Raw genomic sequence first — 25,095 nt, 5'->3', positions numbered from 1 at the left:
AGCTGGAATTCAAACTCAGTAGGTCTGACTCCAGAGACCCTCATACCAAACTCCAATGGAGCTCATTGAAGGTGACAGGTCACCATTCCTAGACACCCTGAGACCAGAAAAACCTTCAAGATCCAAGAGCAAGTGCCTAAGGGCAGGATTTCCGATACCTGTGTCCCATGATCAGTGCTGGAATCCACATCCTACCCCTCCCAGCCCACTGTACCTGTACTGGGCGGGCCCAGTTTTTGCTCCTCTGGGCCCACCAGCTGCAGGACACCTCCATTCTCTGCCAGCTCCTCCTTAGTCCTGTCCTCGGCATGGGGGAGCCCGTTGGTGGGAGGCGCAGTAAGGGGCTCAGCCCGAGGAAAGCTGGGGGAGGTGGGAAGAGGGACGCCCCCAGAAGGCTTGCGAGCCACGGGCGGGGGGGCCTTAGGTGGCTTCTTCGGGGCCTGGGGTGGCCGTTGCTCTGAGATGCTCCTTAGTTCAGCCACCAGGTTCCGTTGGAGGTCAGCCTGGGTCTCCGGGGACACGGGCCGCTCCAGCTGCAGCTTCTTAGTGCCCTTGGAGAAGATGAAGCTGGCCGTAGAGGCAGGGGACCGTGGCTCTGCCTCAGGTGGTCCATTGGGCTGGGCACCCACAGGGCCCGCACTGACAGCCAGGTTAGAGGCCTTGAGCCGAACAGCCGCGTGGAGCCCCGAGGAGGCGGCAGACGCAGGGCTGGCCCGCCCAGACAGGGCCCTTCGGAGTGGCTTCTGGGGGGGCGATGGCCCCGATGCTGGATTTGGAGCCACCGTGGGAGCGCCCACAGAGCGCAGCCGAACCGTCTGCAGGAGTGAGGGTGTGACCAGGGGCGCGCCGGCATCCTCCCGGGGAAGGCCCCCGCCCTTGCTGCAGCCCACCGGCTCCTTCCGAGGGGCCTTAGCCAGAAGCCCGGCGACAGAGCCAGCAGCAGGTGGGGCTGGCGGGGCTGGAGGAGGGTCTGGGGTACCAGAGGGCTGGCTCTGACAGGAAACAGCAGGTAAGGAGGCCTCCGGGAGGGGTGAAGAGCCTGTGGGCTCGGGGCTAGCCACTGAGAAAAAGGCTTCCTCGGGTGGTGGGAAGTCGGCCATAGACAGGTCCTGCTCCTCTGGGGTAGGAGGCGGGGGAGGGGGCCAGTTGGGATCTTGGAGGGGCTCCTCGGCAGTCTCCGGGGCAGACAGGGCCCCCTCAGCCACCTCTGGCTTCTTAGTGGGGGGTGGGGGTGGGTGATAAGATGGGGGTGGGGACGGAGGGGGTGACTGGTCTTTGGAGGCAGCAGGAGATGCCTGAGGTGGGGTCAGGGATGTCTGCGGAGTGGGTGGGGACTCAGGACTGGCAGCGGTGGTAGAGACGGGTCCAGGGACTATAGCAGGAGCAGGGGCAGCTTGGTTCGGACTCTTGGGCTTAGAGGGAGGCGGGGAGAAGGGGGCGGCCACCTTAGGGTGAGGAGGTATGAAAAACCTGTCACCCAGGGCGGTGGACATGTGAGGACCAGAGCGGTCTGAGGGTGCTGGATCAGAGGAAGAGGAACACAGAGACGTGAGGGAAGAGGAGACGGAGGCCTCGGGAGATCGAAGGGAAGTGACACGTTCTGGTTTGGGGGGGTGGGCCTTGCCTGGGGAAGCAGGGGCCCCTGCTAGACCCTTGGGAGGGAGGGTAGGGGTACCACTTTGGCTCGAGTATCCACTGGAGGGTGAGAGTGTCCGTTCCGGGGAGCGTGGGGGGCGCCGGGAGCCACTCGGAGACAAGCCAGACACCCAGCCACCTGCCGAGCTGGGTGGACAGGGTGGGGCCGCCATGCCTGCCGACCCTCCAGTGGTGGGCGGCCGGGGCGGCTGCAGCTGCTGCTTCCGTTCGGGCTTGGGAGGCAGCCCCAAGGGCCCATCAGGGACCGCTGAGCTGCGCTGATGTAGCGAGTGGGTCCGGCGGGGAGGCGGCGGGGGCCGCTTCAGCTTACGTAGGGACACGCTCCGGCCAGACAGCTGGCCCCCGCTCCGAATGCTGACAGTGTCCGAGGCTTCCGCGGTGCTGCCCCCGCTGGGAGAGCCCCGCCCGCTGCCCCCCGGGGGAGGGGGCGCCACGCTACTGTTGGCCACGGAGCTCTCTGGCCGGCCCTCAGAGCCACCCTTAGAGGAGAGGGTGGAGCCGTCAGACACGATGGTCTCGGAGGACTGAGAGTGGCTCCAGGTGTCGCTGGAGGAGGAAGGGTGGCGGCTACGGGGTCGCGGGCTGGAGACCGAGGAGAAGCGGCCCAGAGAGCGGACGGAGGCCGGGCTGGCTGAGAGCAGGCTGCAGCGGCTCAGGGTGCGCAGGCTGCAGCGGCCCAGGGCCACCACGTCCACGGTGGGCGGCAGCACGGCGTGTGGGATCAGCTTCGACAAGTAGGTGGCTTGGGGCGAGATGGACATGGCCGGGCTCAGGGGTTCTGGAGGCCCGGCCCCTCCCGTCAGTCCAGGCACTGCGAGGGACATGGGCCGGGTGAGCGGCGGGGGCCGGGCCCCCATGGACCGGCCGACGAGCGTGTCATCGCGGTAGATGCGGTCGATGTGGCGCTGCAGCAGGGCCTCGGCCCCGGCTTCGGCCTCTGCCTCCAGCGCCTGCAGGGACACCCTGGCCCCCGGCCCCGCGGCCGGGCCTGCCGGACGACCATCCACTGTGGGAATGCGCACAGCATCCCGTGGACCTAGAGGCCGAGGCGTACCTGGTGCCTCACGCTCATTCCGCAGGCCTGGAACGGACCAAGGAGGACGTGGGAGTCAGCGGAGATGTGGGTAGGAGTCAGCGGAGGCGTGGGCCAGGGCTCCCAACCCGCAGCCTCCTCATAGGGGTGCTCACCGAGTTCCTTCTGCACGTGCTGCGGCAGTCCCAGCACGGTGCTCCGCCGCTCGCGACGCCGCCTCCCCGACTTTCCAGATGGTTTGGGAAACGAGTCGTGGGGCCGGAAGGTGGAGCCTGGGGGCCAGTCCAGGGGAGAGAAACTGTTAGAGCAGGTCTTGGAGCACATTCCGCCAAGCACGACTTTTACAGAATATTAATAAGAGCTCTGTGAAAAAAGATTTTCCACTGTCAAGTAGGCATGGGCTTTAACTGGGTTAAAGCTAAATGCTCTTCCGCAAGGTTCTACTAGGTCAACAAGGATAATTTCCACTTAGTGAACACTTATTATGTGTTCTAAACACTTGGCATTTGTTCCCATAAGGTAAGTATTCCTCTCCTCCTTTTTATAGAACATCAAACAGAAACGGAGAGGTAAAGGGTTGGCCCAAGATCACACAGCTGTATCAACACGAGGCTCAAACCCAGGTTTCAACTCTGAACTATCCTGCTTTTCAGTTAATGTTCATCACGAATCTCCAAGAGGACATAGGGTACTATGTTTCCTGAATTCACTGAGTCACAGAGTCTTGGGAAACACTGGATTAGGGGGAAAAGGGAAAGCTGCACGTGCTGGTTGCCCGCCGCTTCCCCCTCCTTTGCCCAAGAATCCCCAGCGGGTGAGCAGACACCTTTGCGCTGGATCATCTCAGAGCGGATGGAGAGCGCGTCCTCTGCCGTGGAGCTCTCAGCCGTGTAGGACGTGGTCTGGCTGCAGAAGGAGATGCTATCATCATCTGGCCCAGTGCGGGAAGACTGTTAGGAGAAGAAGGATCAACCCAGAGGTGTGAATGGGGCTGACCCTTGCCTCCGCAGGCTCCCCCTTTTGAACTTCTGACTCACCCCTCCTAACCTGCCCCAGTGTCACCTAGCACTGAGCAGGCATCAACCAGAGCTACCCTGGACCAGCCCTCAGTGGGCAACTAGTCCAGCCTTTCATGATACAGAAAGGAAACAGATCCAGAAAGGTTCAAAGACATACTTGGCAGAGGTCAAGTCAAGCAGGGAGGGAGGAATACAGTCAGGACTGAGCTGGGGGCGGGGCACACCTGTAAGCTCTGGGTGTCTCCATGGTCCCAGGCACCCTTGTTCAGTTTCTGTTTTTCTGAAAGACATCAGACAGGTATGCTGAGCCAGGCCCCTGACTTTGCGAGCTGAAAGCATCGCTGGACGGGGAGGGAGGCAGTTACCTTGGTGCTGGAGGGAACGGAGCCCCTCCTGGGCCTGTGTGTGTAACTCTTCTAGGTGAGGCGGTCGCCCACTGGGGAAGAAGACATTGTCCTGGTGGTCATCCACTACAGACCCTGGACCCTGGCCGGGCCCTACACTCAGTCGTTTGTCGCTCTCGGCCTTGGCAGAGCCTGGTGGGATGGAGGAGGAAGGAAAGTAAGGCCCAAAGGCATCTGGGTCCTGCGAATGCACTGGAGCAAGGGCACCCACAGTCCCCACAGTGCACGGGGCACCTGCCCGGTACAGACTTCTCCTAGTCTGTACTCACAACCCACAGTCCCTGGGTATATACTCCATACACACAGCCCCCAAGAATTGTGTTGGCTGAAAAGTTTGTTTTCCATAGCATCTTATGGAAAAACCCCCAAATGAACTTTTTGGCCAACGCGATACATACTCAAGCTGTATCCGGGTGTACATGTATCTGAGTACCCACACGACACAAAGGGCCCCATATAGGGGCACATACGCCCATTATAGATGCACACAACACCCACAGGCTTCGTTCAGTGTGTATACAAACAAATAGCATCCAAGTATAACCACATCTGCGTGCCCACACCACAGCACACCCAGCCCCCAGGTATACACATGACTCCCACAGTCCCCATTCAGTATCTATGCAAACAGTACCCATATATACACACAACTGTCACTCAGAGGCCCGTGTAAGACACTCCAGTGTACACACAGGCCAGAGCAAATACATTTCTCTTGTCTTCAGATTCTGAGCTCCACTTTACAGAAAGACAAACCACCTTTCTGTACACCCCCTTGGCCCAGGTCCATGAAAAAGACACCGGGGACACTAGGAAGGGGCGGGCATTAACTGGATTCCCAGAAGCCCTGGGGTGTGGGTAAACCAAGGATATGGCCTCCTGGATCCCCCCCTCACCCATGCAGCTGTCCCTTAATGGAAGGATAGGCAGGGGAGGGGAGAAGACGGACCCCGGCCCCTCCACTCCCAGAAGAGCCAGCCTCTCTTGGGGACCAGTCCCAGGTATCCCCCCCTCTTCAAGGCCCAGGCCCTGATGCCAAGGAGCCAGGGATCCATTACAAAGGATCCTGTTACAGGCCCCGCCCGTGGGGGAGCTGGTCATCTAATCCTGGGAATAGGGGTCTGTGTCAGCACTGTGCAGCCTCAGCTCCCCTTTAAATGGAACCCACAACATAAGCAAAAGCTCCGTGGGGTCACGTGACCTTGGCAGCACCTTGTGGAGCAACAGGAACAAAACAAGCCCTTTAAAGGGTCACGCCCCAAGATCAGGGTCTCAGCTCAGATACCTGACCCGTCCCTTCCTCCTTCCTCAGCCCATCCTCAACAGCTGAGCTCCTGCCCAGGGAATCCTCAGGAAACCCACAAGGTCAGAGGTGGGTGCATCTCTCAGCGACCCTCTCCCTAATCTCCAGAGTTTACAAGTCCATAAACATGCCCCAAGAGGAAAGGTCGTGCCTAAGGTCACCCAGCAAACTGCAGTCAGAGCCAAGACAGGTTCTCAGAGGGGCCTCCTGAATCATACCCTCACTTGGGGGCCCTTTGGCACCCCCAAAAAGTCTAATAAGCTCTGGCCCCTACATCTTAATCCAGGCCTGAAAGCCCATATCCTAGAAGAAAGTGGGGAGAGGCCCCCTCCCCTCAAAACTAACCCCCAGGCCTTCAAACAGGATTTCCCTGACCTGCTCCCCAACTTCCAGGGTCACCACTTTCCTCCTCATTCTGCTCCCCACTGGCCATCCTCCCACACACCCAAGCCCACCTGGGAGGGGGTGCCCTACCTCTTGGAACTGAAGTACTGGGATGTACCCAGCAAAGTATGAGCACCCCTGGAGGAAGGCAATCCTGCCCCAGGGCTGCAGGCTTCAAGGTCAGAGACACCTAGAGCCGCCCTCCGAACGAGCAGAGAGCAGACAAAGGCAGTGGAAGAGCACCGGACAAAGGCGTCGCAGCCGACAGGGCAGCCTGGCCTCATTTCCAGCCCCCAGCCCGCATCCCACGACCTTCCCCGGCCTCGACCCCCCATCCTACAGAAGGGCCTGGCAAATGGGGGTGTCGGGGATCCCTCATCTAAGTCCCCCTGCCACACCCACTCACCCTTCTTCTTAAAGAGCCCGAGGAGCGCCGGGAGGTGGCGGCCCAGGAACACCACCATGACCGCAGGCACCACTGGGGTCGCCCCCTACGCTGACCTCTCCAGAACACCCGGCGACGCCTCCTTCGCCAGAACCCAGCGCTGAGGGGACTCTGCCAGAGCCCAGCTGCAGAGCGCCGGCTCCAGCCAGAGGAGGGGGAGGGGCTGCTCCCAGGTCCTCCTCCCACCTTCGCCACTGATCCCGCCCACCGCCGACACCGCCCCCGAGTGCGGGGCTGGGACAGGAACCCTCCCAGGCTCCGACAGGGAAACTGAGGCCCAGAGGCTCTGAATACCCCGCTCTTGTAGAGGGGATGACTAGGAGGGTCAAAGATAGTTAACTCCAGGGGCCGCTTGCTGACTGCCCCCCACCCCCGTCACGTTCCCAAGTCTTTTTCTAAATAGTCAGGAGCCAGAGCTAAGGCAAGGGTCCCAGATGCCAGATGGGAGGTGGAGGAGCCACTGGACTAGACTTGGCATGATGCCCAGCCCCAAGTCCTCCTGGCTGGTGAGGGTGCTTCCCTGGGGAAGGATCTCAGAGCAGGCAGCGGCCAGGCAGAGGCTCAGGACTGCCTGTGGGGATGGCAAAGCCACTGGCAGAGGTTCTGGAGGAGTGGGAGCCAGCCCAGGACACATGCTGGGAAGCCAGGGAGACACCCATCACGGTAGCAGGTGCTAACAGCCCCTCGTGTGTGTGTGTCCGGCCCCAGATTTTCCAAAGGACTGTCTTCCCACTGGGGTGACGTGACATCAGCAACCCCAGAAGGAAGCACTGTGAACTCTGCAAGGCCACCCAACAGAGGCAGGCCTTCCACACAGACTTCTTGCTCCTCCTGCCCAGGATCCTTCCCAATGGCCTCACTCTGTGACTCAGTGACTCTGCTGGATCACTAGGCAAGGAGAACAGAATTAGCCAAGAAACAGCTCATAGATGAGGGCAGTGAGAGTGGGGGCAGGAAGGCACTTGCAGAGAACTCAGATCCAGGTTCAAATCCAGCTCCATCACATACAAGTTAACGACCCCTTATGGAAACAAGGCCAATAACTACTCTTTGTAAGACATTTATTTAAACAGCAAATATTTATTAAACTAGTACTAGGGGTTATAGCTAATGGAGAATTTTTACCTTGTTCACCAGTATATCCCTAGTGTCTGGCACATACAATGAGTTCAATAAATATTTGATGAATACATGAATGAGATGAACTAGCAGAATAATTTCAGATAGTGAAGACTGAGGAGCTATGACAGGAAGTGCGTAACTTGAGGGGGCATCAAAGGAAAGTCATTGGAAGCAAGACCTAAAGAATGAGAAGGAACCAGCCAGGCCAAGTGCTGGGCACAGAATCTAGAAAGAGGCAACAGCAGGCCTAAAGACTTGAGGCAGGAGTGGTGGGGTGGGTTTCCCAGAACAGAGAGGAGGCCAGTGTGGCTGGAATACAGTGAGCAAGGGAGAGAAAGCAGGTGAGAAGAGGCAGGAGCCAGTTCATGGAGGGCCCCGTTGATGCTGCCAGAGTCTGGATTTTATTCAAAAAACCCCAAGAGGTCAGTACTAAAGGTTAAGCTGAGTATTGACGGCGTTAAAAAAGATTGCCCCTGCCAACTCCAGAAAGAGTAGCTAGCTGAGGGACTTCCCTGGAAGTCCAGTGGTTAAGACTCTGCTTCCACTGCAAGGGGCACAAGTTCATTTCCTGCTTAGGAAACTAAGATCTTGTATGCCATGCCAGGCGGTTCAGCCAGAAAAAAAAAGAGTAGCTGAGACTGTGGAAGAGAAGGTCTGTGAACCATAAAGTGCAGCCCCCAAAACTCACCTAAGGACATCCCTGTCTCACAACACCTCTCTCTCTCTGAGTCCCTAGATATCTAAGAATTCACAGTGGCTCCCATGCCGTAAGATCCTTCTGCTGGTCCTTCTCCACTTGCTGTGCCACTTCTTACGGTCCATTTCATGCAGACAGCTGAGGCTTCACTCTCCAGAGAACAAAATTCTGTGGGGCTACATAGTATATATCCACAGATCACTGAAATCTAAACAACACTTTTAAGAAATAGGCTTAAAAAAAAAAAAAAAAAGAAATAGGCTTTTTTCCCCTTTGGCTGCACTGCATAGCTTGCAGGATCTTCATTCCCTGAACAGGAGTTGAACTCCAGGCCCCAGCAGTGAAAACCCAGAATCCTAACCACTGGACCACCAGGGAATTCCCAAGAAGCAGGCACTTTTATCTCCATTTTACAGATGAGAATAATGGACACCAGAGAGGGGAAGCATTATAATAAAGCTGGTAAATGATGGGGCAGCATTGGCACTCAAGACCACTTGAATCCAAAAGCCATGTTCTGCCCACTGTGCCAGCTACAAACCTGATCTCCCCTCTGAAGAAGCGGAGATCACCCCCACAGATGGAAGGTTTCTTGGCCACATTGTCGACTCTTCCCTCCCTCTTAGGCCAGATCCATCCACCCCTCTTGTGAGTCCCACTCAAACAGAAAAGAGCAGTAGACTGACACTTGTAGGGTGATTAATTCATGCCAGGCACCATGCCAGATGCTGGTGGAAGGCAGTCTCTGCCCTCTCAGATCTGACAACAGTCCTTTGAGGTAGGTGCTCAAAGGTACTCTCCTGGTAACTGACCTGTGAGGCTCAGAGAGCCTGGAGACTACCCAAGCTCCGGCTGGCCCCCAAACTGGAGTCTTCAACCCTGCAGGACCAAGTCATGCTCAGTTTCCCCAACCAGGGAAACTAAGGGCTGAGCTCTTCTAAGTCAGGGGCGGGGGGAGCATCAAGGTCCCAGGCCTGCAGCCTTCAGTCAGGGCCACAGCTGCAAATTCCCTGGTCTGATCCAAGGCTCTTACACTTGATAACATCTGGTTCCCCCAGCAACACCCAGCCCCCAACCAACTGCAGCTTGGCCAAGTCAAAGCCACTCTGAGCCACTTCAGCCACAGGTCGACACACCTGTAGCTCGTCTGGGGAGAGGCTCAGCAAGCCGAGTCTTGGGTGGAGAGCACCGGACCTCGCCAAGAAACTGAGGCCCAGAGGATGGAAGGACCTTGGCAAAGGCCAAACTTGGGAGTCCGTATTCCAGGACCTTCGGCCCCGGCTGAGTCCAGAGGTGCAGCCGGGCTGAGGCTCACCGCGCTGCCTCCTCCGCCTACCTGCCCGGCGGAGGAGGCTTCCCGGCTCTGAGAAGACACCTTGATCCCGGGCACGCCTCCCGAGACACAGGGCACACCAGGAAGCACACCTGCAGATGCCGTCCACCAGCAGAGGTGTGCAGCTCGCACCTTCAAAATGTCACACTGGGGCCACCCCCAGAGGCGGGCCCCTCACGAACACATCCACAGAGTACACCCACGCCTCCTGAAGCCACGTGAGCACCACTGCACAGATTCACGCAGGGCCCTGCCAGGTGGCTGCCTGTACACGAAGGCAAGTGCACATATCCGTGGCTCTGCGGCCCTCCCGCCCTGGGAAGTCAGGAATCGGGCAGGGAGCCCCCGCCCCTCCAAGGCCACATGCACCTGTGCGCATGCGTACACCCTGTCTTGGCAACATCCTCCATGGGGTGAGGCCTCAACCTGTCCCATTCCAAAGCAAGGGGCGGGGGCTGCGGCGCGCCCACAGCCAGGCAGGCCTGACTCAGGGGAGAGGAATGAAGGGGGAGGGCACAGCTGCCCAGGTGGCCTTGCTCTGGAGCCAGGATCCATGATCCAGGGTGTTTGGAGGCCCCTGTGTCTCAACCTCTCCGCAACTGTACTGGTGGGCCACCCACGGCCCAGAGGGGACCAGGGCCTTCCTTTCCTATAGGAGCAGCATCCAAAGCACGGGTAGATTTTATTCTTAGAGGCAAGACAAAGGGAAGTGAATGCTAACTCTCAGGTGGAGACGCTTTACAGTTCTCGACACACTTTCCCTTCTACTGTCTCAAAGAACTCGAAGAACAAGAAACCTGAAAGGAAGATGTGAGCTCCCCTCTTACGAATGAGTGCAAGGAGGCCTGTGGGAAAGTGACTTGCGGGAAAGTGACTTGCTCAAGGTCACCCAACCAGGAAGTGGCTGAGCCCAGAACCCAGGTCTCACTCCAAATGCTTTAGTGTCCCTAAATCTTGGGAAGTTAAAGGGTTGGAGAGGGGGAAGGGGGGAGTAGCCTCAGTCATGGCCCAAAGTGGGGGAACTCTGCACCCCACTTCTGCACAATGGGAATCCCTCTTCCTTTTCTCAGTGCAAAGCTCCGCCCCAGCCTGGGCAGAGCTGACAGGCCGGTTCTAAGGTAAATATTGGGGGCAGGGAGTGCCAGGGACAGGGAGGGGAGGATCCCAACCCACAGGCGCCTGGGGGAACAGACAGTAACACAGGGAGGAATTAGCTACCATAATATTAGTAAATGTCATAATGAGTTTCCGGGTCAGTATCTGTTGCTGACAATGACATAATAATCTCTTTCGGCCAGGGTGCGATTCTGACTTTCCCAAACCCTTTCCTTTGTTCCTTCAAGGCATGATTATCCTCATTTTATAGATGCCAGAGAGGCAGTCACCATGAAGCCAGGAGAGAAAAAGGCTGGGAGTCAGGTCTGGATTCCAGGCCTTGAACAAACGAATCAGCCTCTCAGGGTATCTGCAAGGTGGGACTAATCCCCACTCATAGAGTGCCTGGGAAAGTTAAAGCCACGCAACCAAGTGTAAAGGCAAAGTGTTATCATAGAGGGAGGCTCTGCCTCTCCAGGTGTGTGTGTGTGTGTGTGTGTGTGTGTGTGTCTGTGTGTGTCTGTGTGTGTGTCTGTGTGTGAGTGTCTGTGTGTCTGTGTGTGTGTCTGTGTGTGTGCGCGCGCGCAGTCACTCAGTCATGTCCGACTCTTTGCAACCCCAAAGACTGCAGCCTGCCAGGCTCCTCTGTCCATGGAATTCTCCAAGCAAGAATACTGGAGTGGATAGCCATGCCCTTCTCCAGGGGATCTTCCTGACCCAAGGATCGAACCCATGTCTCCTGTCTCTCCTGCACTGCAGGTGGATTCTTTACCTACTGAGCCACCCAAGAAGCCCCGTGGGGCCTTTTTACTTACAACAATAAATAAGCTAGCACTGACTGAGTGCTGACTGAGACACACATGGTCTCACTAAATGCCCCTCGTCATACAAAGGCACCCCCCTAGGGTTAGTGACCTGTCCAAGGTCACACAGCTAATAACGACAGAGTCAGGATGTGAGGCCAGCTCAGACTGGCCGCTGCTCTTCCCATGCCACCAGAGGCCTCCTCTCCCATCCACTTGCAGAGCGCTCTTCAAATCTCAAGTGGCGTTAAGAACCATTTTTAAGATAAAGTCTGATAAAGGACACTTAACATCAGCTTCCTATCAGCTCCTCAGTGACTTAGCCCCATCTGGTAGCTCTAACCCCCCTGTTTGGGAGGAAAGGGAGTTCGGATCCCACACCGGATATCCCACTGTCCTGGGAGTCAGAGGTCCTAGGCCTGAGCTCTCACTGCCCCTCCACTGCAGTCCAATCCTGAACCAGGCACTGCCTTCTTCGGGCCTCAGTCTCTATGAGGTGAGAGGGCTGGGGAGACAAGTTCTAAAGAGTCCTTGGCATGTATGACTCTGCCCCGAGAAAGAGGGGAGTGGTCCCTCACTTTGGGTCAAGGCCTGGGGCAGCGAGGGGGTTCAGCTTATCTCAGATCCCTCAGACCAGAGAGGGCTGGCCCAGCCCTTTATCTGGAAGCCCAGGGCTCCAACAAGCAAGTCTAGACTTACAGTTGATCACAAGTCGTCCCACCCTAGTCAAATGAAAGAGATGTAGAAGGAAGGGGACAGGGGAGGTAACAGGAGCACTCCTCCCAGCTGTGGCCCTGGGGCTCCAGGTCCAGAGGCAGGGGGAGTCTGACTCCACCAATGACTTGGTCCTGTCCCTCAGTTTCTTCACCTGCAAAGTGGGAAAAATAAACCCTACCAGGAAGAGGGCCGTGTGTGTAAACCTGACAGCATAATGCATATGGGAACAGGAGGTGGGCAGGGTGCTGAGGGTACTCCTTGAGCTCCCAGTTCACATCCTCCACCAGTCCCCCAAACTTCCCAGGACTAACTGCCCAGCTGGCCTGTGGCTGGGAGAATTGAGTTGGATTCCTAAGAACCAAGGTCAAACAATCCTAGCGGGTTCCAATTTCTTTCCAGCACTGAGGAGGCCTCTCCCCATCCATCCTCACCCTTCTCTATGGTTCAAGGACATTTGCAACACAGGGCCAACCCTTCCTTAAAACTCAGTTTCCCATCTCACTGCCCACCAGCTCCCTCGCTGAGCCCTTGGAGGGTTCAATGCTTAGTCCTCAACCCCTGCCCTTCCTCCACAGTGTTTCCTCCACCTTTGCTCCCCACAGGGTCCCAGTCTCCCAGGGCCTCAGGCTTTCTTCATCAGAGGACCTGCAGGCCCCTCCATCATAGGAGCAAATCCATCTATACCTAAAATAATTAAGAGTGCAATCTTTGGAAATCTGACAGGCTTGGGTATGAATCCCCATTCAGCAACCTCCTTGCTGAGTAGCCTTGGACAAGTGACTTAACTTCTCTGAGCTCCAGCTTTCTCATCTGTAAAATGGGGAGAATAGCTTCTGGCTTGTAAAACAGCTGGAGGACATGTGAATTAATTGATGTAAAGGGTTGAGCATAAGGTTTATCTCTGCATAGAACTTCCCTGGTGGCTCAGATGGTAGAGCGTCTGCCTACAATGCGGGAGGCCCGGGTTTGATCCCTTGGTCGGGAAGATCTCCTGGAGAAGGAAGTGGCAACCCACTCCAGTATTCTTACCTGGAAAATCCCATGGATGGAAGAACCTGGTAGACTACAGTCCATGGGGTCCAAAGAGCTGGACATGACTAAGCACCTTCACTTTCTTTTCTATCTCTGCATTATCTCTGCTACCATCCCCCAGTCGAGCAGCCTCAGGCACAGAGCCTTCACAGCCCTCTCTGGCCCACAGAGCTCAACATCTGATTAATCCCGGGTCTGATCACTTCTGCCGTCTCCTCCCAGTGTCTCTGAGCTGCCACTCCTCTTCCACTCCCACAGCCCTCACCCCGGCCCCAGCATTCACTTCACCACCTCTCCCCTGGATTACTGCAACAGCCTCCAGACTGTTCTATGAGTCTACTCTCACCACACCACCCCCTCCCAACCTGTCCTGCCTGCACCTGCCATCCTCCTAACACACCGCTTTCATAGGCTCCTCCCTTGCTCAGACACCTTCACTGGCTCCCTGTGGTCTGTAGAGTGCAGCCCTCTCTGTTTGCCTTTCACAGACCATTCCTTTCACAGACCAATCCAATGAGTAAGTAAGTACTCAAGCCTCAGTCCCATACCTAGGCCTGTGTCAGCAGAGGCCGAGACCAGGGAAGCCTCAGAATCCTCAGCAGAAGTAAAAATAAAAGACTGAAGCTTACATTCACTTTTTCTCCTCCCAGGCAAAAGGAAGAAGCCTCAACTATGTTTCTTTCCAACCTCCATACTCAATGTCAAAGCCTTTGTTCGTGACCATACCCACAGCTGAAGTGCATCCTTGGCCAGGTTCTCTTATCTAATCAAAGTTCAGTTAACAATACAGTTAACTTTTTTTCTTTTTCCCTTTTTTGCCATTCCACATGGGCATGTGGGATCTTAGTTCCCTGACCAGGAGTTGAACCTAGGCCCCTGCAGTGGAATCGCAGAGTCTTAACCACTGGGCTGCCAGAGAAGTCCCAACAGTTAACTTCTTTAATACCAGCTCCCCACAACCCAAAAGCCTTTTAATATATAGCCTAGAATATTCCCTAGCCCCCACACTTATTTCTGTGTTGCCTTGACATTGCTTTCTGGGTTTTTAGGAACACCTTCAAAGCCTGGTTGACCCTTGAGTTGTAGCAGGAACTGGAAGAACACAAGGGCTGCTAGAAGCCCCAGGCCTCTTCCTTAAGGGGTGGAGGGCAGGCGACTGTAAACACAGCCCTCCTACTCTCTCTCTCCCCTACCACAAATGGTCACAAGTCTGGACCCACAGCTGGTTCTCAGGAAACCATCAGATTAGAGTGGCCATCTGAGGGCAGATGGAGAGCCCCAGCCCCAGCCCCACCCACTCACTGCAGAGAGACAGGTGGGCACGGGCCAGATTTCAGGATTACTGGGAAGGGAGACTGGAAGGCTCAGGAGTCTCTCATCAACCCAGCATCTGAGGAAGCCTACCAGAATTTAACTAACCTTCTTCCTAATAACCATGATTATTCTTCAGACCGCTGCAGGCAGTGACCTTGGATAAGCCCACCTTCTCTAGACTTCAGTATCTTTCACCACGAAATAACCAGCCAGAAACTGCAAGGATCCCAAGAAGTCACCTAAGCTACGCCGCCCTAATTTGACAGACAGGCCTCCTCTAGGAGCCAGGGAGGTCCAGAAAAGTGAAAGCAATTTGCTCAAGGTCATTGAGCCCATACCAGAGACACTTGGAAAACACAGACCCCCTAATTCCCAGGCGTGGTCCTTTCTGTCACCCCCTGCCTGGAGGGATGAGATCATCAGGCTCAATTCAGAACCTCTAGGAATGTGGAACCTGGGAATACATGAGTGTATTCCCCACCACAACAGGGAGGCCCTCCTAAGCCATCTTCTCTGGGAGTCTCTCATTCTCAAAGACCAGCAGACACCAGACTCTGTTGGAGACCCCTTACCTTGTGGGGTAGTGGGTGGCTCACTGTCCTGCCCCTACCCCATGTCTGGATTCACCAGGTGAGGGAACTAGGCACTCTCGACAGCCCCTCCTCCATAACACCCCTTGGGACGCGGGGATACCCTGAACCGCCACACCCGCTGGAGGAAACCAGGAATTCCGGCTCCCAGCCCTGGAGCTGGAGGCCTTCCCAATTCGGCCCCCTCCCCCCGACTTAGAGGATGGAATGTGACACGCGGAGGGATCCCGCAGCACGCCGGGAAGGACTGCGTTCCAGCTCGGTGGCTGCACTGAAAAGGGGAGATGCGGCAGCGACCACGGGGACCGCGGGTTGGGGGGAAGGGGGACAGATAGAGGCAGCGGCGGTGCGGATGGGGGTGGGGAGGGAACCCAGAGAACCAGTTCGACTCCCGATCACGCCAGATGGAGGCGGCCCGAGTCTCCAGCCCCTAGTTTCCTGCTTCTCCCCTTCACCTTTGTCTCCCCTCCCTCCTGCAAACTTTCAGCCTGTGGGGGCTAAAGCCTGGGGACCAAATGTGCGTGCGTGAGTGTGTCTGTGTGTGTATAAGTGCTTTAGGGTGTGGATGGTTGTGCAGTTTTGAGCCTGTGTATACATATGTGTGCCTAAGACGTTGGGCAACTCTACCTACATGAATGATTGTGCCTGAACCTGTGCGTGTGGTGGTGTTTGTGTGGCTGTATAAGCTGTATACATAGGTAAGTGTACCTGAGTCTCAGGATCTGTGGGTCCCACGATGGTGTGGGTGTGAACGTGTATGTGATTTTGTCTGCATGTCCATACGTCTCAGTGGGTGTTGTGTATGTGACCGTGTAGATTGTGAACATGTACGTGTGCCCGCCCGCGGGTATTCGTGCGTACATGTGTCTGTCTGCATGTGAGGGGTGGGGTCTGTGCGGGGGATTCCCGGCCCCCCCAAACTCACACCCGACAAGCCCCGGGAGGGGGCAGCAGCGGCGGCGGCGGCTGCGGCAGGCAGACCCTCCTCCCCGCCTGCCCCGCCCCCACCCCCAGCCCCTACCTGCCGGCCGCTTCGCCGACCGCCCGAACCGCCAGAAGCTGCGGGCCCGGGGGCCGCTGGGGGCCTTCCTCTTGTGGTGTGAGTTGCCCATGGTGGGCGCGGGAGCCGGCGCGGGAACCCTAGCGCAGCCCTACCAGCCCGGCCGCCGGGCCCGCAGCCACAGGAGGGAGGCAAAGAGAAGCGCGGGCGGCCACCGCAGGCGCCCCCAGCCCCGGCTCGGCCACGCCCCCGGGCTCTGCGGCCAATGGCCGGGGAGGGGAGTGGCCGGTTAAGGGGCGGGGCCTGGCGCAGCTCCGTCAGGCCCCACCTCTCCAAGGACCTGGGAGACCTGCTGAGCCGCCCCGCCCAGTTGCTCTGGGAACGGCCGGGCCTGTCCAGGTGGGGCCCGCGAGTCGCTCGCCCTCCCAAGCCAGGGACTGCCTGCCTCTGAGGATTGCAGTGGAACCAAGAGAACTAGGGGCCCGGGCTCCAGAGAGGCGGGGTCTGAAACCTTGCTGCTGCTAGGGACAACCAACCACTACCCCGTGAGTGTCACGTGTCTGCGTATCTCGTCTCTGCTTGTTTGTACAAATATATCTATCTGACTATATTTCTGTAGTAACCGTGTTCAAAATAATAACAGAACACTTTTATATAGCACATAGTATGTGCCAGGCACTGTGATAACTGCTTTCATGCATTACTTCATTTCATCCACAAAACAACTCTATTAAGGTAGGTATACTTTTTGTCATCTCCATTTTACAGACGGGAAAACTGAGGTTCCATGAAGTTAACTGATGAGCCCAGAGTCAAACAGCATTAAGCTACAGAGCCAGTACTCAAACCCAGACTGAGACCAATACCCACTGGTTCAAGCTACCTACCCCTCCACTTTATCTGTGCCTCTCCATGACCTTGAAGGACATATACTTGGACATTTGTATTTGTGTGCTTGAATGTGGCTGTGTAGTTGTGTTATCTGTAACCCTGGACATGTAGGTTCCTCTCTGTGTAGTCATCTGAGTGAGACCGCATGCCTGTATACATATAATTGAGTCTGTTTACATTGGTTTCAATTTGTGTTTTTGCATATTTGCCTGTGTAATTTTGACTCTCAAGCTGGTGGAATAGCACTGATTTTTGTGTATTTGAGTGTGTAACAGTCTGCTTCTGTGCATGTAAGTGAAAAGGTTTGTCTCTAAGACTGTGTAATTTGCATGTGCTTTTGTGGATCAGTATGACTGTGCAACTGTCTATTTGATACACCCATATCTGGGCTTCCCAGATGGTGCTAGTGGTAAAGAACCCTCTTGCCAATTCAAGAGACATAAGAGATGCAGGTTTGACCCCTGGCTGAGGAAGATCCCCTGGAGAAGGGCATGGCAATCCACTGCAGTATTCTTGCCTGGAGAATCCCATGGACAGAGGAGCCTGGTGTACAGTCCATAGGGTTACAAAGAGGTGGACACAACTGAAGCGACTTAGCATGCACACATGTACCCATATCTACATTGGGTGGGGGGGTGTATGTGTAAGTAATGGAGCACATGGGTAAACATACATGAAACAATACATGTCTATGCACCTGTTCCCCTCTCTCATCTCCCCTTATACAAGTCTTTGTTTCTCAAAGCCCAGGCCAAGCTTTACCTCTTCTGAAAGCCTTCCAGGTTGCCTAAGGCATCCACTTCTCATGTTCTCACAAGTCCCCTGTGTCCAGGGCCCTACCCAGGGCCCTGCTTACTGAGCAGTGACTCTCCTTTATGATCACTCTACAATCTCTCCAACGAGGGGCAGCCTGGTATAGAGAGAGCTCCACTGGGCTGAGAGTCCACAGTCCTCAGTTCTAATCCCCTTATGGCTCATCTTTCTGCCACCTGGGCAAGTCCCTCCACCACACCACACTGCCTCTTATGCCCAGTGGCTCTAAGACACCCTGTTCCTGCCCTGCAAGATGGGAGAATTAAAGCTGATCCACACTCTCCCTGAGTTCCCTCTCTTGCTGAAAGACTGGGGTTGACAACAGTGCAGCCCCTGGGGGCTGGTATTTTATTCATCCACCCAGAAGATATTTACTGAGCACACACTGTATACCACGCCATGTGCACCAGACTCCCTGATTTGCACAGAGAAGAGGGTCCCAGTGTCAGAGCTAGATGAGACATCAGAGATCTGCTGGCCCATTTCCCTTAATTTACAGGTGGGGAACCTGAAGCCCATGAAGGGGAAAGGTGGTATGGGAGAGCAGACAGAAAACACAAGAGTAAAATACAAACCCCTTGGCATGAATGGAGTGAGGACATGCATGCAGAGAGCTTAGAAGGTGCCATGGCCTTCACAGGAGACCCTGCAGGAGCTAGTCCTGCCCACCAGTTCAGCCTCATCTCTGACCACACCCTTCTCATTCTCAGGGCCCCAGGACACAGAACTGCTTGTGGCTTCCCACTACACACCTCCAGGCCTCACACATGCTCCTTCCTCTTCCACCTCTGCCTGTCCCCAGGGCCCTGCTAGTCAGTGTCCTTCTCCATGTCTTCCTTGCAGCCCAGTTCTCAGGGCTCCCCTCTGCTGATACAGTACTGATCACACCCATACCAGCACTTGGCATCGCCCTGTCCAACCAGAAAACAAGTTTCTCAAGAACAGTGATCCTGTCACTCCTCTTAGTAGCCCCAGGCACAGATCGCGTCTGGCACACATGTGTCCCACATGTTTTACAGAAACTGGCGGAGGTGGTGGTGATGGTACCATAAGTGCTGGTGGAGGTGAAAAGGCACAGCTGGAAAAGGCTAAGGCACTCCCCCAGTCTTATAGCCTTCCACTGGAAAGGCTGTGCTTTGCTCCTGGGCCTGGGGGGGAACGAGTACTACCAATGAGCCAAGTGCCCAGGAGATCCTGGGGTATGACTGGTGGAAAGAAGTAGGTGATATGGAAGACGAATGAACCAGAACTCCTGGAACCACAAGACAAGGCTTGAGTATCTCTTGACCCTCACCTGGCTAGGGACTTGGAGGAGAGGGTGTCTGTAACCAGGCAGGAGATCCGACTTAGAAGAGGCCCCACCAGCAGCCTCCTGGGAAGCATGCACTTTGACGGAAGATTCAGGGTCTGAGCCCTTGGCAGGCTGAGCTGTCTCTGTCTGACCCCTCCATGCCAACACAGAGCACCCTGCTGAGTGGCCCTGCTTGATTGATGGCCCCCAGGACAGTGGATGGAGCCCAGAGTCCTGGGGAGTGTAGTAATGTGGGGAGGTGGACAAGGAAGCTGGTTCCACCAACCTCCTTCCCCATGTCAGCCACAGGGCTGGAGGTGGGGTCTTCAGATGGGGGCAGAGGGGTGTACCTGCTCTCCCCACCCCAGCACATTCACTGCAGCCTCAACAATATACAATGCCTCCTCTTATTAGTTTTCTTCAGCATGTGACAGGCCAGGAGCAGCTGAGACAGCTTTGAGGGTTTGAGGAGAGGGGAATTTCCAAGGGGCAGGTGGGTGGAGGGAGGCTCCCCCTCTGCCCTCTGCAGACAACAGATTAAGAGATTTTTCTGGCCACAGGGTGTAGCCGCCCCAGAGCAGCAGATCTCGCTGGCAGCCCTGCTTCAGGAGCAGAAAGTGGTGGTGGGGGGGGGGTCCCCCCCTCCCAGCCTGAGGGGGATTTCCAGGAGAACCTGGGCCCTGTGCCACAGGGGTGGGCAGGGGAGGGGGGGTACAGATTTGGGGCCTCCGTGAGGAGGGAGAGGCAGTTGAAACGGCCCCTGAAGGTGTCAGAGCTAAGGGAGGGGATGAATGAGGCCTTCTTGGCCTTGCTTCCTGCTCTTCTTATCCCACCCCCGTAGAGGCCCCTCTCTGCAACGGGATTTTCCATCTGAAGTCAAGACAAAGGAGTGGGGAAGCTGAGGTCAGCCTGGCAGGTGTGGGCTCCTGTTCTGCCTCCAACACTGACTGGCGGTATGACCTTCAGCAAGCCACTTTCTCCTCTGGGCCTCAGATGCCCATCTGTATGTGCCATAAGGGCTCCCCATGACATCTCAGGCCATCAGCTCTGAGCACCTAGGATCTGGAGATGCCCATGCTCTGGGCACCCATATCATACCACCCACCTATCACCCGAAGCCACTTTTTAGGGCCAGGCCCTGTGCTGGGCAGGGCAGAGGGAAAGGACAAGTCAGCCCAGATCCTGCCCTCAGGGTGTTCAGAATAGTGATGTCTGGTGATGCCTGTGCTCGTGGAACCGGACAGCCAGCTGATCCCAACCCCTTGCAGGAGCCTTGCCTGATTCCAGCTCTGCAAATGCCTCAACCCCAGCTTCCCCTCATCCTTCTATTATAGCTCATGTCACCTGGGGAAGCTGTCTTTGACTCCCCCCTGGGATCTCTCTGTTCCCTCCTTAGTTACACTTCTTGACCCTTAATTACTTGCTCAGTGTCTACCAACCCCCTCAAATCGAGAAGTTAATGAGGATTGGGATCTTGTCTTTCTTTCATCCCCAGGACAGAGTCAGGTCCGTAGTAGGTACTTAGTACCTAGTATTAAAAACTTAAGAAATATTTGTGAAATAAATTAGTGAGACACCATCTCCCATCTGAACCCAGGGCAGATAATGCTCATTCCTTCAGAGGGGTCTGGAGGAGGCAGACCCAGACTCCTCTGGGGAAGCCACTCCCCCATGGACGCATCCCAGCCCATATGACATTAGTCCAGGCCCCAGGCTAAGGACGCTGAGATGCCCCTCCCCATGAAGAAGGTGCCAGAAAAGCACATCCTGTCCAACTCCAAATCGCTTGAGCACCCTGCCCTAGAGTCCAGGGCAGTGATTTCCCCAGGAGTATCACAGAGAAGATGACACTGGACCAAGTCTTGAGGATGAATAGGAGTTCTGGATGGAAAAGGAGAGGGAACACATCCTCGGTGAGGATCAGTGCATGCAATGGCACTGAATGTGGAACTGCATGAAATGTGTTTATCGACAGGCAAAGAGATACCACGCAGAACTCAGGCAAAGTGACCACTAACCAAAGTGCTTGTGAGTCCTCAGTTTGCTTTAGAGCTACACAGGCCCCTTCCTCAGCAGGAAGACTTGGCACCATTCACCTCATTCTCCTGCATTCTCCTCACCCACCTTCCTATGACATCCAGGCCACTGGGTCCTGATGTCATGTCCACCCAACTGACCAGAGGCAGGCTCTCCTTCCCTTAACACAGCTCCCACCCCCAGCCTCCCTTCCGGCTTGCTCCTCCAGCCCATTTTCAAACCCACAGAATTCTAGAATGAGAAAGGGCCACTAACAGTGGAGGCCATTAAACCCCATCTTTATTAAGAGAGTGTCTTTGCCAAGAGTGGGGCAGGACTTGGCAAAGCAGAACTCACACTCAGGAGTCTCTCTGTAACCCCATGCCAAGGACGGTTTACCATGAATGAGGGCCAAAGTTCATGGGGTCAAATCGGCTGAACCTGGCAGGGTACCTCCTGAATTCTCACTATCAGTACCCCCGCCCCTAGCCACTGCCCCTGCCTGAGAGAAACCTTCAGGAGGGCTGGCATATGTCTTTCCCCAAAGGTGGTCCCAAGCTCTACAGTTACTCCCCACCAGAGTCAGAAACACTTCCAACCTCATATTATCTCGTGTGGGGAGTGAGGCCTCGGGAGGCCAACTGAGTGGCTCTGTCACTACCATGCTGTGTTCATCACTTCCATGCAAGTGACAACCATGCCTGTCTTGTCCCAAGTATTTGCCTTACCCTGACCAGTGCCTGACACTATATGGTAAGGAATATGTCTCTTTCACCCTGGAGGAGGAAATGGTAACCCATTCCAGTATTCTTGCCTGGAGAATCCCATAGACAGAAAGGCAAGCAGGCTACAGTCCATAGGGTTGTGCAAAGAGCTGGACATGACTGAGCACATACATGTCTTTTTCAAATGAATGAAGCTGAATGACCTTGACCAACTTACTTTTACCCTCTGAGCCTATTTTCTCACCTATAAACTTCTTCCCAGGTTGTTGAGGACAAGGGAAAACATTCATGAAAATGCTTGGCCAGGGTCTGGCATGTAGCAGCCTTCATGTTCCCCTTCAAATTAGCCAACACCCTGCCTTCCTTCCACACCCTGCTTACCTCCTCCAGGAAGCCTCCCCCGATTATCTCCCGGGCTCCAGTCCTGGCCTCTGTCCCAGAAGCACTTCCTCCCCACATATTTGTCTAGAGTCCAGGTGATATTTCTGAAAAATATGGATTCCTGCTTGTTTTGGGGAGTGTTTTGTTTTGTTTTTTTATGTTTTCTGTGCCTGCGTCCTCCATTGAACAAAGGTAAGACTCCACCTTCTGTGTAAGCAATGAATTGTTTTCCAGACACAAATAAGAATAAACTCAGCTAATACTCAAGTCCTCAGCATCACAACAGCAACAACTTCCTGCCATCCTCACCACGCTCCACAGTTCACAAGGCACTTGCATGTCTGTTATCTGATTTGATCTTTGAAACACCCCTGTAAAGCCAGGATTTATCATCTCTATTTTACAGATGAGGAAACTGAGGCTTGGAGGGGTTACTAACCTGCTGGTATTACATGGCCCAAGAAAGCAGCAGGCCACGGCCCAGGCCAGAGTTGTCCTATCAACCTCAGAGTCCATTCCTTTCAGACTGGGTCCTTACAACTCAGGTGAGTAAACTCACAAACAAAAAAATAAAATAAAATAAACTCACAAACACAATAACAGCGACCCCTTACATTTCTATGGTGACTTCACTTTCATGTAATTTTCACATCCTCTTTTGTGAGAATCTTGGAGAGAAAGCTCACAGACCCATCAAGGATATGGGTCTACCTGGACGGATACCCCAGTGAAAGGGTCCCCTCTATTCCAAAGAGAGTAATGGAAACGATGAGACCACAGAGAAGTTGCCTGCCTGGTGTCACCAAGCTTGCTAACCGCTGGGCCAGGAATGTGAACTCTCATCAATTTGCCTGCCTCTGATACTCTTCCTACTCTACCAAGTTCCCTCACTTTTCTCTGGGCCTCTTCCTATCTGTAGAATGGGTTGGACAAGGAGATCTTTAAGCCTTACCCCCTGGTCTGTGTCTTTGGGTAAATTAAGAAAGTAGGACCAGTTCTGCAGTCAGATGACTTGAGTTAAAATCCCAGGTGGGTAAATCAATCACTCACTGTTCCTGAGACTCAGTTTTTTTCATCTGCAAATGGGTATAAATGAGAGCATGGATACGGGGCTTCTGGCACATTCAGAATAATAAATAAATGTCAGACTTCCTCTCTTCCCTTTTTAAGTATGTGGCAGGGCAGTGAAGGGAGCAGGAAAGATACAGAATCTATACCAAGCTCAGTTTTCCCATTTATAGTAGGGGACTCAGATTAGGGAAGCCAAGACCTGCATCTATGGGTCTTTGGTTCAGCACCTGGGAGGGGGGAAATAATGATCTCCATAGCAAAGGCCCCTGACCTCCTAGGAACTTTGTGTGTGTGCCTCCTCCCTCTCCCCCCAAATCTTCATTCTAAACATTTTCCCCAGAAAGAGTTAAGCCTTCTCTGGGCTTCCCCTTCATGACCAGCGGTGCCAGTGGAGATTAGAGAGATCGGATTTATTTCTCTTAATAAACAGAAAAGAAGTTTGGCCGGGTATGTGACAAAGAAACAATTGGAATAATAGGAGGTTGGAGCAAAAGGGAACAGGACTCCCTCCAGACATACCTGGGGCCACCCCCAGACCTGAGGAAACAACAGCCAGGGGCAGGGAGGTTTGGCCCACGCACGTGGGCCCAAATCAGGCCGACCTGCTGCCCAGAGAGCCCAGTGCTACCCAACACCAAACACAAGGCCGGGGGAGGTCTACCACTGACCCAGTGACCTCTAACCAGGCTGTAAGAGCAGGGACCTACAGAGTCAGTTTTCCTGTCTCCCCCTTCACCACCACCACCCCACCCCGCCCCAGGCTGGTGTCCCAGGAGAGAATGGTCCACTGGCCTGGGCTACACCATTAGCCTTCATTCTCTAACCCTGACAGTGGGACCACAACCCATCTTGTCCAGTTCTGCCCCAGGACTCTGTGAATGAGATGACTTCAGGCTGAATCCTGGTGGAACAGCCCTGGAACAGGTTTCATGTATCGTGGGAGCTGCCCTTGGAAACATCCCCCTTGCAAACCTTCTCTCAGGGCTTGGCCCAGTGACCTCAGCCCCAACACCCAACCTCCATTTGTGGCTGGGTTGCAGGGATGCAGGGCCCATTTCCAAAAGGAAGATCAGGCCGGATGCAATCACACAAGAGGCTTTTCACCCTCTTCCTGACCCCAGGAAGTGTTCCTTCTCATTCTCCTCCAGAGGAGGTGGTTAAAGGACACTGGGAGGGTAAACACGGTGGAATGGGATGGGCCTGCACACACCACCATTTCCTCACCTCTGGCACTAGCACTGCCAGCAGGAAAGGTAGACTTCCTAGGATTGCAGCCCCAAGGGAGCCCCACCTTCTGGCAGAGACTCATGCCCTCCCCCTCAATCAGGAGACACAAACAGAGTGTAAGATGAGGGGAGAACCAAGCAAGTGGCCAAAAGAAAAGTGAACCAGTAGGCATGGGCTGGGTCAGCCACTCCTACCCTCAGGCTGCCCAACCACCAGGCCAGAGGGAGCCTACAGGAAGAGAATTAGCTGTAGTATTTCAGGTACCCACCGTTGTCCCAGGTACAGCCTCTCCATTAACTTGGGCCTCAGTTCCCCCCTCTGCAAGCACACTTCCAACACAGGAACAACACCGGGCTGGGGGAAGGAGTGGTGGGAGGGGCTGTTGGCACAAATCCCGAGCTTACCACCCCAGGAGGTGGATGTTTGCGGTTTGGCCCAGGTGAGTGGTAAGGGGGGCCAGGTAGGAAAAGCTAACATTGCTAATAACGTAAAGCATGTCACTGTTCCGGGCTGGGTCCTGTGTGGGGCTGGTAAGCCAGATCCACCTCCACAGCTAACACACCTTTTAAGTGCAGTTGACTTTTCAGACCCAGAGGAACCCCCACCAGACATGCAAGGCCACTTGCCTCTCCCATTGGCTCCAGGCCAGAGTCAAGTCTCTGACCCCCTGACTCAGCAGCAGAGGGCAGAACCTGGGTGAGCCTGGGGGAGGGGGGGACTGCCTCACCGTCCC

General features: G+C 55.1%; 1 protein-coding gene across 4 annotated transcripts in view; it reads right to left on the bottom strand.

Annotated features, from left to right (window-relative positions):
• Positions 1–25,095, bottom strand: part of NHSL3 (NHS like 3) — a 28,003-nt gene that overhangs the window by 2,318 nt on the left and 590 nt on the right. For 2 of the 4 annotated variants that reach the window (XM_065930315.1, XM_065930314.1), the window contains exons 2-6: positions 4,074–4,244; positions 3,933–3,988; positions 3,516–3,639; positions 2,845–2,961; positions 215–2,737 (exon numbers count right to left, since the gene is read on the bottom strand). In XM_065930315.1, the coding sequence (XP_065786387.1) occupies positions 215–2,737; positions 2,845–2,961; positions 3,516–3,639; positions 3,933–3,988; positions 4,074–4,244 (2,991 nt within the window). Of the gene's footprint in view, positions 1–214; positions 2,738–2,844; positions 2,962–3,515; positions 3,640–3,932; positions 3,989–4,073; positions 4,245–6,205; positions 6,391–15,968; positions 16,098–25,095 lie in introns of those variants that run through there. The other 2 variants (XM_065930316.1, XM_065930317.1) reach the window with 2 other exon arrangements.

This window comes from Muntiacus reevesi, chromosome 3 (genome assembly GCF_963930625.1).
Source record: "Muntiacus reevesi chromosome 3, mMunRee1.1, whole genome shotgun sequence".
Lineage (NCBI taxonomy): Eukaryota > Metazoa > Chordata > Mammalia > Artiodactyla > Cervidae > Muntiacus > Muntiacus reevesi.
Note: the sequence above shows the minus strand (reverse complement) of the source record. Positions and strands in the feature narration are given on the sequence as shown.